This window comes from Bombina bombina, chromosome 2, assembly GCF_027579735.1.
Source record: "Bombina bombina isolate aBomBom1 chromosome 2, aBomBom1.pri, whole genome shotgun sequence".
NCBI lineage: Eukaryota > Metazoa > Chordata > Amphibia > Anura > Bombinatoridae > Bombina > Bombina bombina.
In genome coordinates, this window is record NC_069500.1 from 398345976 (window position 1) to 398359461 (window position 13486).

Consider the following 13486-nt stretch of genomic DNA (forward strand, 5'->3'; position numbering starts at 1 on the left):
GCATGAAACCCAGAGTTTTTCTTTCATGATTTAGGTAGAACAAATAATTTTAAACAACTTTCCAGTTTATTTCTATTATCAAATTTGCTTCATTCTCTTGGTATCATTTGTTGGAGCAGCAATGCACTACTGGTTTCTAACTGAACACATTGGTGTGTGTGTGTGTGTGTGTGTGTGTGTGTGTATATATATATATATATATATATATATATATATATATATATATATATATATATATATATATATATATATATATATATATATATATATATATATATATATATTGAGAATTGCAGCACTCTCACAAACCTTTGAAAATATTCATACCAGGGTGCATCAGGAATAATATAAATAAATGAAAAGAATGCACTCTCTGTATTTATAAATTCACCAAACTTTACTGCGTGACGTTTCAAGGTTTTCACAGCTTCCTCAGAACCAATCAGCAGCTAGAACCTAGGTTCTTTGCTGCCCCAGAGCTTTCCTAGATAAACATTTCAGCAAAGGATAACAAGAAAGGGATGCAAATTAATTAATATAAGTAAATTGTATAGTTGTTTAAAATTGTATAAATCATGACTAAGTATGACTTTACTGTCCCTTTAAATTTTTATTTTACAATTTGTCAAATGTTTTTTTTCTGCAGGCTGTAAAACAACTCCTTGAGCTTCCACTCAACCTTGCAATCGTATCCCCAGCTCACACTCCCAACTGGGATCTTGTGAGTGACGTTGTGAACTCATGCAGCCGTATTTACAGGTCATCCAAACAGTGCCGCAGTCGGTATGAAAATGTTATCATTCCAAGAGAGGAAGGAAAGGTGAGTTTTGTGCATATTAAATGTAAAGCTGTTGAAATTTCACTTACATAAATAAGCTTAGTTGTATATAGCTAGGTATCCATACGATTTGTTTAATTTGTTTACTTAATGTTTTTTTTTAAAGAAAATATAGTACAATATTATTTAGACCTTCCCTTCTAACAGATATGTAAATGAATTACACACATATATATCGTATTGTCCCGAGTATAGACTTTTTCAAATAAAGATAGCGAGATAAACGAAGAAAAATTGTTAATATGAGTAAATTAGAAAGTTGCTTAAAATTGCATGCTCTATCTTGAATCTTGTTAGTTGTCTAACATTGAGATAATCAAATACAGAACAAGCCATGTCTGCAAGTGTTAAAATGACATGGGCAGCACCACATCAGGAAGCACTACAGAAAAATAAGCCAGAGAAAAGTTCTCCAATCTGCATTATGTTATTATTATACTTAAAAACTGCATTTATTTAATCACTTAGAGCAATGCTAAATCACTGGCATATTGTTTCCATTTGCAGTTGCTTTATGATGTCAGCCCAAAGAAGAAGACTGAAAGTCTGTTTAAGGTGTGTTGAGCTGTCTAAATGCATGTGCACAGCATGTTCTTATTTCTATACATTTGTTTGTCATCTGTCAGTATTTGGTTACATGATAATTTGATAATGTGATCTATATATTCATTACTTCAAAAACTGAAAGGCTGTCATTTCTGTATGTTGATTTAATGAATATTTTATCCCTCTAAAGAATAAGCCTCTCAGGACCAGCCAAATCTATGCTCAAGATGAGGGAATGTCACACATCCAGCTCTTTACCGCTCGCTTTGAACTGATGAAAATGACTGCTGGGAAACGAAGCCCACCCAGCAAACCTCTGTGAGTGAATCTGTTATTTGTATTTATTCATTTATGTATTTTTTTTTTTGTTGTAATGTAAATGTGTAGCTTAAGTAAATCTGTTTCCTAAAACATCAATAGAAGAGAGGGATCTGTATGTCTCACTGTCCTAAAACATCAATTGAAGAGGGTACTTTATATCTCCATGCACCTCGTTCCTTTAAGTAAACTGTTATCCCTCTGTTATCTGATGTGTGTATGAGGGCATTTTAAATGCATAAATAAATATAACTTAATGATTGTTTCAGGCTGGGAATGAACCCCTTCCAGAAGAACCCCAAACATGCTTCAGTTCTGTCAGAAAGGTAAGGACAAACTGTAGAAAATTCTAAAAAGACATTTTAACATTAGTTTACTCTTAGGCATATTTGTGCCAGTTTGTGCTGCCTTAAAGGGACCATATACACCAATTTTCATTTAACTGCATGTAATAGACACTACTATAAAGAATAATATGCACAGATATGGATATAAAAATCCAGTGTAAAACCTTTTAAAAACGTACTTAAAATGTGAACAGTCACATTTTATGAAGCTCCTGGAACCAATTTACTAACTATTAAGATTTCATGGGATATTGATCTGGTTTTGCATTATATCTATAGCGCTCTACCACTACTTCTGCTGATCCGGATTATACCCAGATTTTTGCATAAAAGCTCTCAGGACCTGAAATAACCAAGTAACGATAATAGGCTGTCATCCTCTCACGGAGTTGTAACATCCCACGCGACGACTCACTATAAGCAACTGTTACATGCCGAATCCAAGAAGGCTTCAAACCACATTTCCCACCAAAGTTTAACCCTTAGAGACCTGTATTATATTGAGATTTATACAGTACACCGAGTCGGGTAAGCAGACGGCCTGCGATTTCATTCTCAACCCCCCCCCCCCGATTATAGTGGGCCCAACTAATTACCACCTGTAGATAACAAGATGGAGGAGTTCCACAGAAACATATTGGCTTCACTGGCCTGATGAATGCCGTCAAAGGGACCTATACAGAAGAAAAGGCTCGACAACCTTCAGTATTGGAGTCCGATATCATGGTTCCAACAGAGGACTCTTCCAATACTAGCATAACCCCGCTCTGTGGTCCCGTTGAGTGCGGTCAAATGGAGAGGATATCCCGAACACAGCTCTGAAACGCACCCTTTAGCTTCCCAGCCAGATCCCGTCACAGACACACTAATTCTTAGGAAGACAACCGCTACGCTGATACCTGATCCAATGCGGCCTCCTGCTGTGAATTACCCGACATCTAATCAGCCTCTCGTCCTCATTTCGACGCCTGCTGGGGAGTCAGTACTCATCTTGCTGCCTTGGATCACCCGGTCGGGGGATGCGGCTGAACCCCGGGTGGGGGGTTCGGGGCAATTGAGGTTCCACATGGCCTATGAGCAACTCTACAGACTGGAGGAGATCAGACTATGCATTCTCTGGGGCTGTTCCGCACTGGAGTCTCTCTGTGACTTTCCCTTAGCTATCTGTTTCAACACAGATGAGGAGCAGGACTTATCTCACAGACTGGCAGTCTTAATCGGGTCAGGCATAGGCTAGATGCGAACACATTCATTGGTGAAATAATAAGCCTACACGCATTTGACTTTATGAACATTGTTTAATATTATAAGTTGTCCTAACGTACATACTCTAAAAACTGGGGTCCAGTGCGTATAATAGTTTTACTACTTTTCATATTTAGTGTTAGTTATGGTTGTCGATATACGCTATAAGAGGGTTCATGTGTAATTTGTTTGCATCCTGATATGCGTTTCTTACCCCTGTAACTACCCTTTGGGGATATCTACAGAGGCATCTGTTGTCTCACTTCATTATTTGAGCCTAATACCTCATAGAGATTATCGCAATGGTCTGTTGGATGGTTTACTTTAGCAGTTCATACCTCAGATGCTCACTACAAGCACTCAGGGATGAGTCCGTTTCTAATTGTTAGACATAAATCATTAGGTCATCCCTAAAGGGTATAGATAGACCAGAAGACCCGAGAACGCAGTCACTCTTTAGCCTCCAGGCTCATTAGAACCGGTACAAGATAAGCCCATGGCACACATTATTTGGCAGTAGGCACCCTACGACATCCCAAAGAGCTGTGAACATAGTAGCCTAATACTCTATGTTCCACTCACTACTGCATTCTACATTGTTCGCTTGGAGCCTAATTGATAATGTAACCCTTAATCCCCTATGAGGTGTTGGGTATACCGCCTCCGTTTCTGACTAAACTCACCCACCATATGGCATTAGTCATTATCCACTCCACAATAATGTTTACCGCAGCCTGCCCCAGTTGAGCGGTTGATTGTCGTACTCTTAAAGCCAAGGAGATAGTATCTTATTATCAATGGGTGTTCTCTCGCATTCAGTCACCTACACAGTTGCAGATTATCTATATTACCAGAACCGCATATACCACAATATATTAGCACCCACCCTACCTGTCACCCCCCCCCCCCCCCAGCATAGCCCATGGCTCAACCTAGCAAGCCCCCATTTTATATATTTCTCCTATTTGATATTTACTATATGAGTCATCACCCAGAGTATTCAGATACTTTCAGGTCTAGACTCCTATTAGAACATTCTCCACCCTAATTATTCTATTCATCCATCCCCCACCCTAATTATTCTATTCATCCATCCCCCATCATATTAATTATCTTTTTCATTCCCTCTCCTCCAGTTAAAGCATATTTCTAACAAGGGCTCACCCCCCCTTGCCTTTCTCAGGACACACTGCTCCAACCTCCGCCTCCACCTTCTTCCCCTTCCCCTTTTATCTAGAGCGGCTTTTGACTGCTGATTCCCCCCCCCCCCCCCCAATCTATAACTTTTACATAGCTCTCATAGTTATATTCACTTATATATTATGTTTCTCCTTAATCATTCTGATATATTCAGTGCATAATCCCTAACCCATAATCTAGACACCACCCCTCTTATACAAGACAGGTGGCCAATCTTTTGAACATGAGACAATTATAAATGACACTGTATATTAACACAATATAATTGAGAATGAGACTCTTATATCAAACCAGTTGTAAAAAGTATAAAATATTGTGGTATCCTCTTTTGTTGCTACATACATGGTTTTTCAGTATACACCCTTGTATATAACAGGCAGCATAGGATTTCAAGTGCCTGTATTCTTTCTCTGTTATTAAATCGCACACCATTCAAATACTCAGTGTTGAGATGTAACCATAGCGATGTTTTTCCAACCAATGTTCACGGTAATTGACTTTTATATGCCTCATATTTTGTATTCCTTTCTATGTATTATTCTGTTACCACAAATAAAAACTAATAATAAACTAATAAAAACTTTACTTAGAAGCTCCCAATTTTACACTGGTAATGAGATAAGCCTGGGACACCCACTGAAAGGGGCTGATAGCAGAACCTCCCCCTTCCCCTGCATATGAAAAGACCCATTATACAAACAGAAGCAGTCTGAATTCTGTATACATCTAAAACTTTGGGGCTTGGTTATGAGTCTGAAAATCAACACAATGTTATTTAAAAATAAGCAAAACTATAGTTTACAAAAACGCACCCAGATGGGCTATATAAATGGATCATCTACAAAACATGTATGCAAAGAAAAATCTAGTGTATATTGTCCCTTTAAGTGTCTTGTACCATAACCTTAGAGACTACTTTTGTTTTTTTACAAGAATGCATTGTTTTGTGGGTGTTTGCAATGAACTATTTTTTCTCCTGTTAAGTGTGGTCAGTCCACGGGTCATCATTACTTCTGGGATATTAACTCCTCCCCAACAGGAAGTGCAAGAGGATTCACCCAGCAGAGCTGCTATATAGCTCCTCCCCTCTACGTCACACCCAGTCATTCTCTTGCACCCAACTAATAGATAGGATGTGTGAGAGGACTGTGGTGATTATACTTAGTTTTATACCTTCAATCAAAAGTTTGTTATTTTATAACAGCACCGGAGTGTGTTGTTCCTTCTCTGGTAGAGTTTGAAGAAGAATCTACCTGAGTTTTTTGTATGATTTTAGCCGGCGTAGTTAAGATCATATTGCTGTTCTCGGCCATCTGAGGAGAGGTAAACTTCAGATCAGGGGACAGCGGGCAGGTTAATCTGCAAAGAGGTATGTAGCAGCATATTATTTTCTGACAATGGAATTTGACTGAGAAAATTCTGCCATACCGATTTAATGTAATCTAACAGCCTTAAATGCAGTAGTAGCAACTGGTATCAGGCTGTCATGTATGTATATTTTACACTTCAGTATTCTGGGGAATGGCACTTCACTGGGATAATACTGTATGCATAAGACTTTAGCCTAATTTGCAGTGACTAGCAACAGGCTTTCTAATGTCATTTCATTTATTTGATGTTAAACGTTTTTGCTGGCATGTTAAATCGTTTAATTTTCTGAGGTACTGGGTGAAAAAATGTTTTGAGCACTGTTTTTTTCCACTTGGCAGTCGTTTTATTTAATTTAAGACAGTTTACTGATCTCCCTCACTGTTGTGTGTGAGGGGGAGGGGCTTATTTTGGCGCTTTTGCTACGCCTCAAAAAATTCAGTCAGAAGTCTCTTGTCTTCCCTGCATGATCCGGTTCGTCTCTACAGAGCTCAGGGGTCTTCAAAACTTATTTTGAGGGAGGTAATCACTCACAGCAGAGCTGTGAGGTTGTAGCTGACTGTGATAAAAAACGTTTATTTCTGTACTTTTTTTCTGCTATCAGGGTTAGTTATCCATTGCTAATGGGGGCAATACTTTGCTAAAATTGTGTATTTACCGTAAAAGATTGATGTTTGTTCTCAACTGTCATAACCTTTTTCTGTGCTTCTTAAAGGCACAGTACGTTTTCATATTATTGTAAATTACTTTGAAAAGTATTTCCAAGTTGCTAGTTTAATTGCTAGTGTGTTAAACATGTCTGACTCAGAGGAATATCTCTGTGCTATATGTGCTAAAGCCAAAGTGGAGCCCAATAGAAATTTATGTACTAATTGCATTGATGCTACTTTAAATAAAAGTCAATCTGTACAAATTTAACATATTTCACCAAACAACGAGGGGAGAGTTATGCCGACTAACTCGCCTCACGTGTCAGTACCTGCATCTCCCGCTCGGGAGGTGCGTGATATTGTAGCGCCGAGTACATCAGGGCGGCCATTACAAATCACATTACAGGATATGGCTAATGTTATGACTGAAGTTTTGGCTAAATTACCAGAACTAAGAGGTAAGCGTGATCACTCTGGGGTGAGAACAGAGTGCGCTGTTGATAATAGGGCCATGTCTGATACTGCGTCACAGTATGCTGAACATGAGGACGGAGAGCTTCAATCAGCAGGTGACGGTTCTGATCCCAATAGAATGGATTCAGACATTTCTAATTTTAAGTTTAAACTCGAAAACCTCCCTGTACTGTTAGGGGAGGTTTTAGCAGCTCTAAATGATTGTAACACCGTTGCAATCCCAGAGAAGTTATGTAGGCTGGATAGATACTATGCGGTACCGGCAAGTACTGACGTATTTCCTATACCTAAGAGGCTTACAGAGATAATTGCTAAGGAGTGGGATAGGCCCGGTGTACCCTTTTCCCCCCCTCCTGTGTTTAGAAAAATGTTTCCAATAGACGCCACCACACGGGACTTATGGCAGACGGTCCCTAAGGTGGAGGGAGCGGTCTCTACTCTGGCTAAGCGTACCACTATCCCGGTGGAGGATAGCTGTGCCTTTTCAGATCCAATGGATAAAAAATTAGAGGGTTACCTTAAGAAAATGTTTGTTCAACAAGGTTTTATATTGCAACCCCTTGCATGTATTGCGTCTGTCACGGCCGCGGCCGCTTTTTGGTCCGAGTCCCTGGAAGAGACTCTTGACTCAATAACTATAGATGAGATTTCAAACAAGCTTAAGACACTTAAGCTAGCTAATTCATTTATTTCGGATGCCGTAGTACATTTAACTAAACTTACGGCTAAGAATTCCGGATTCGCCATTCAGGCACGCAGAGCACTGTGGCTAAAATCCTGGTCAGCTGACGTTACTTCTAAATCTAAATTACTTAACATACCTTTCAAAGGGCAGACCTTATTCGGGCCCGGGTTGAAAGAAATTATCGCTGACATTACAGGAGGTAAGGGCCATGCCCTGCCTCAAGACAAAGCCAAACCTAAGGCTAGACAGTCTAATTTTCGTTCCTTTCGGAATTTCAAAGCAGGAGCAGCATCAACTTCCTCTGCACCAAAACAGGAAGGAGCTGTTGCTCGCTACAGACAAGGCTGGAGACCTAACCAGTCCTGGAACAAGGGCAAGCAGGCCAGGAAACCTGCTGCTGCCCCTAAGACAGCATGAATTGAGGGCCCCCGATCCGGGAACGGATCTAGTGGGGGGCAGACTTTCTCTCTTCGCCCAGGCTTGGGCAAGAGATGTCCAGGATCCCTGGGCGTTAGAGATCATATCTCAGGGATACCTTCTGGACTTCAAATCCTCTCCCCCAAAAGGGAGATTTCATCTGTCAAGGTTGTCAACAAACCAAATAAAGAAAGAGGCGTTTCTACGCTGTGTACAAGATCTTTTACTAATGAGAGTGATCCATCCGGTTCCGCGGTCGGAACAAGGACAAGGGTTTTACTCAAATCTGTTTGTGGTTCCCAAAAAAGAGGGAACTTTCAGGCCAATCCTGGATTTAAAAATCCTAAACAAATTCCTAAGAGTTCCATCGTTCAAAATGGAAACTATTCGGACAATCTTACCCATGATCCAAAAGGGTCAGTACATGACCACAGTGGATTTAAAGGATGCTTACCTTCACATACCGATTCACAAAGATCATTACCGGTATCTAAGGTTTGCCTTCCTAGACAGGCATTACCAGTTTGTAGCTCTTCCATTCGGATTGGCTACGGCTCCAAGAATCTTCACGAAGGTTCTGGGTGCTCTTCTGGCGGTACTAAGACCGCGAGGAATTTCGGTAGCTCCGTACCTAGACGACATTCTGATACAAGCTTCAAGCTTTCAAACTGCCAAGTCTCATACAGAGTTAGTACTGGCATTTCTAAGGTCGCATGGATGGAAGGTGAACGAAAAGAAGAGTTCTCTCTTTCCACTCACAAGAGTTCCCTTCTTGGGGACTCTTATAGATTCTGTAGAAATGAAGATTTACCTGACAGAAGACAGGTTAACAAAGCTTCAAAATGCATGCCGTGTCCTTCATTCCATTCAACACCCGTCAGTAGCTCAATGCATGGAGGTGATCGGCTTAATGGTAGCGACAATGGACATAATACCCTTTGCACGCCTACATCTCAGACCGCTGCAATTGTGCATGCTAAGTCAGTGGAATGGGGATTACTCAGACTTGTCCCCTACTCTGAATCTGGATCAAGAGACCAGAAATTCTCTTCTATGGTGGCTTTCTCGGCCACATCTGTCCAGGGGGATGCCATTCAGCAGGCCGGACTGGACAATTGTAACAACAGACGCCAGCCTACTAGGTTGGGGCGCTGTCTGGAATTCTCTGAAGGCTCAGGGACAATGGAATCAGGAGGAGAGTCTCCTACCAATAAACATTCTGGAATTGAGAGCAGTTCTCAATGCCCTTCTGGCTTGGCCCCAGTTAACAACTCGGGGGTTCATCAGGTTTCAGTCGGACAAAATCACGACTGTAGCTTACATCAACCATCGGGGAGGGACAAGAAGTTCCCTAGCAATGATGGAAGTATCAAAGATAATTCGCTGGGCAGAGTCTCACTCTTGCCACCTGTCAGCAATCCACATCCCGGGAGTGGAGAACTGGGAGGCGGATTTCCTAAGTCGTCAGACTTTTCATCCGGGGGAGTGGGAACTTCATCTGGAGGTCTTTGCCCAAATACTTCGACGTTGGGGCAAACCAGAGATAGATCTCATGGCGTCTCGACAGAACGCCAAGCTTCCTCGTTACGGGTCCAGATCCAGGGATCCGGGAGCGGTTCTGATAGATGCTTTGACAGCACCTTGGACCTTCGGGATGGCTTATGTGTTTCCACCCTTCCCGATGCTTCCTCGATTGATTGCCAGAATCAAACAGAAGAGAGCATCAGTGATTCTAATAGCGCCTGCATGGCCACGCAGGACTTGGTATGCAGATCTAGTGGACATGTCATCCTGTCCACCTTGGTCTCTACCTCTGAAACAGGACCTTCTGATCCAGGGTCCCTTCAAACATCAAAATCTAATTTCTCTGAAGCTGACTGCTTGGAAATTGAACGCTTGATTTTATCAAAACGTGGTTTTTCTGAGTCAGTTATTGATACCTTAATACAGGCTAGGAAGCCTGTTACCAGAAAGATTTACCATAAGATATGGCGCAAATACTTATATTGGTGCGAATCCAAGAGTTACTCATGGAGTAAGGTTAGGATTCCGAGGATATTGTCTTTTCTACAAGAAGGTTTAGAAAAGGGTTTATCTGCTAGTTCCTTAAAGGGACAGATTTCAGCTCTGTCCATTCTTTTACACAAACGTCTGTCAGATGTTCCGGACGTTCAAGCTTTTTGTCAGGCTTTAGCTAGGATCAAGCCTGTGTTTAAAACTGTTGCTCCACCATGGAGTTTGAACTTAGTTCTTAATGTTTTACAGGGTGTTCCGTTTGAACCCCTTCATTCCATTGATATCAAGCTGTTATCTTGGAAAGTTCTGTTTTTAATGGCGATTTCCTCGGCTCGAAGAGTCTCTGAGTTATCTGCCTTACATTGTGATTCTCCTTATCTGATTTTTCATTCAGACAAGGTAGTTCTGCGTACTAAACCTGGGTTCCTACCTAAGGTGGTCACTAACAGGAATATCAATCAAGAGATTGTGGTTCCATCTTTGTGTCCTAATCCTTCTTCGAAGAAGGAACGTCTGCTACACAATCTAGATGTAGTCCGTGCCCTGAAATTTTATCTACAGGCAACTAAGGATTTTCGACAAACGTCTTCCCTGTTTGTCGTTTATTCTGGTCAGAGGAGAGGTCAAAAAGCTTCGGCTACCTCTCTCTCTTTTTGGCTTCGTAGCATAATACGGTTAGCCTATGAGACTGCTGGACAGCAGCCTCCTGAAAGAATTACAGCACATTCTACTAGAGCTGTGGCTTCCACTTGGGCCTTTAAGAATGAGGCTTCTGTTGAACAGATTTGCAAGGCTGCAACTTGGTCTTCTCTTCATACTTTTTTTTAAATTTTACAAATTTGACACTTTTGCTTCTTCGGAGGCTGTTTTTGGGAGAAAGGTTCTTCAGGCAGTGGTTCCTTCCGTATAAAGAGCCTGCCTGTCCCTCCCGTCATCTGTGTACTTTAGCTTTGGTATTGGTATCCCAGAAGTAATGATGACCCGTGGACTGACCACACTTAACAGGAGAAAACAAAATTTATGCTTACCTGATAAATTCCTTTCTCCTGTAGTGTGGTCAGTCCACGGCCCGCCCTGTTTTTTATGGCAGGTCTATAAAAAAATTTAAATTATACTCCAGTCACCACTGCACCCTTTGGCTTCTCCTTTCTCGTTGGTTCTTGGTCGAATGACTGGGTGTGACGTAGAGGGGAGGAGCTATATAGCAGCTCTGCTGGGTGAATCCTCTTGCACTTCCTGTTGGGGAGGAGTTAATATCCCAGAAGTAATGATGACCCGTGGACTGACCACACTACAGGAGAAAGGAATTTATCAGGTAAGCATAAATTTTGTTTTTTTCTTTTTCTTTTGCAGTGGTATTAATTACGACAAACCACTGCCCCCAATTCAAGTGGCCTTGTTGCGTGCAGATCGCATAGCTAAAGAGAAGAAGGTCAGTAGTATCTGCTTTTCTGTCCATATCTGTATAAAAGTTTCCCCCATTGATAACTCTAAATGTTGAAAGTGTCTATTGTCTTATTACAAAGGCTTTGGTGGAACAGGCTAGGGCTCAGCAGCAGTCTAGCCCCTTAACACAGCAGCCCCAACAGAACGGTCAGCAGCCCACACCATTAGCAACAGTGCAACCAGCACAGGCTCAACCCCAGACTCCGGGAGCTTCACAACCACAAGTGGTGGTTCAGCAGCAAGTCACCAAGGGACCTGCTACTGGCACAGCTTCCATCTCCAGCCCAACACTGTTGGTAAGTAAGGATCATATGTATATTTTTAAATACTCCTTAATTGTTATTGTAAGTAATTTGAATATCCTGGATTTTAAAAAAACATTGCTTCAATATCCTTTTACAAGGTTCTATTTTTATTATTTTTAGTATTACATACATAATTGATTTCACATGTGCCAGCATATAGAGTAATCTTAATGATGTGGACTTTTTTTCTTTCATATACAGTAGGTGGCAAGAGTCCACAGTCCATTACATATGGGAATTATATTCCTACCACTAGGAGGAGGTAAAGTTTCCTAAACCCCAAGAGCCCTATAAAACCCCTCCCAACTCACACATATCTTAGTCTTTACTTTGTCTCAGTTAGAGGTGATTGAAGCATGAAGATGTGCATTCGCTTTCTGTCTATGTTGAAGCCATGTTACTCTGAGTACAGTGCTTGTCACAGGAATGAATTTGGGGTATGGTTTATGAAACTTACAATGATGTATAGATCATCATTTTTCTGACATTCTTTTAGAATCCCATCTGTTTCTTCAGTTTTTACAGGATGGTTCAGATAAGGATTTTTCCTTCTTAATATGAGGAGAGTCTATGGCATCATTCCTTACTGTTGGGTAATACTGAACCTGGCCACCAGGGGAAGGCAAATACTCCCTCTACTTCCCTCATATCCCAGTCATTCTTTGCCTTTCATCACAGCTGGGGGGACGCCGGAGATAGATCTCAATTCCAAGCTACCCAGATATGGGTCGCGGTCCAGGGATCCTCAGGCGGAGCTAATGGATGCTTTAGCTGTGCCTTGGAGGTTCAATCTAATTTACATTTTTCTGCCATTACCACTTCTCCCTCATGTAGTGGCCCGCATCAAGCAGGAGCAAGCATCAGTGATACTGATTGCTCCATCGTGGCCATGAAGGATGTGGTTCGCGGACCTGGTGGGGATGTCCTAATCTCCTCCATGGAGATTACCTTGTTGCAGGGATCTGCTGGAACAGCGTCATTTTGTTCATCAAAATCTAGTTTCTCTGAAGCTGACTGCATGGTGATTGAACGCTTAGTCTTAGCCCCGAGAGGTTTCTCTGAGAGGGTTGCTGACACTCTCATTCAGGCTCATTAGCCTGTTATTCGTAGCATCTACCATAAGGTGTGGAGAGCTTACTTGTTCTGGTGTGAAGAGCGTGGTTTCGCCTGGCATAAGGTCAAGACTGCCAGGATTCCTTCCTTTCTCCAGGAGGGTCTGGAGAAGGGCCTTTCTGCCAGTTCCCTGAGGGGACAGATTTCGGCCCTTTCTGGTTTGCTGCACAAGAGGCTTGCAGAGCTTTCTGACATGCAATCCTTCATTAAGGCTGTGATCAGGATCAGACCTGTGCTTAGATCTAACGCTCCACCTTGGAGTTTGAATCTTGTTCTTAAGTTTTTGCAACTGGCTCCATGTGAGCCCATGCATGCCCATGCATTCGGTTAACGTTGAATTGTTGTCCTGGAAGGTTCTTTTTCTATAGGCCATTGCGTCGGCACGCCGAGTTTTTGAAATGACTGCCTTGCAATGTGAGCCTCCCTATCTAGTGTTCCACACTGATAAGGCTGTCCTATGTACCGGCTTGGGTTTTCTTCCTATGGTGGTGTCTGTTCGTAACATCAATCAGGAGACT

General features: G+C 41.7%; 1 protein-coding gene across 4 annotated transcripts in view; it reads left to right on the forward strand.

Moving 5' to 3' along the window:
* The window catches only part of LOC128648915 (E1A-binding protein p400), a 459430-nt gene that overhangs the window by 161443 nt on the left and 284501 nt on the right, over positions 1-13486 (forward strand). For all 4 annotated transcript variants that reach the window (XM_053701869.1, XM_053701871.1, XM_053701873.1 and 1 more), the window contains 6 exons: positions 647-820; positions 1346-1393; positions 1575-1702; positions 1972-2028; positions 11458-11536; positions 11631-11846. In XM_053701869.1, the coding sequence (XP_053557844.1) occupies positions 647-820; positions 1346-1393; positions 1575-1702; positions 1972-2028; positions 11458-11536; positions 11631-11846 (702 nt within the window). The remainder of the gene's footprint in view (positions 1-646; positions 821-1345; positions 1394-1574; positions 1703-1971; positions 2029-11457; positions 11537-11630; positions 11847-13486) is intronic.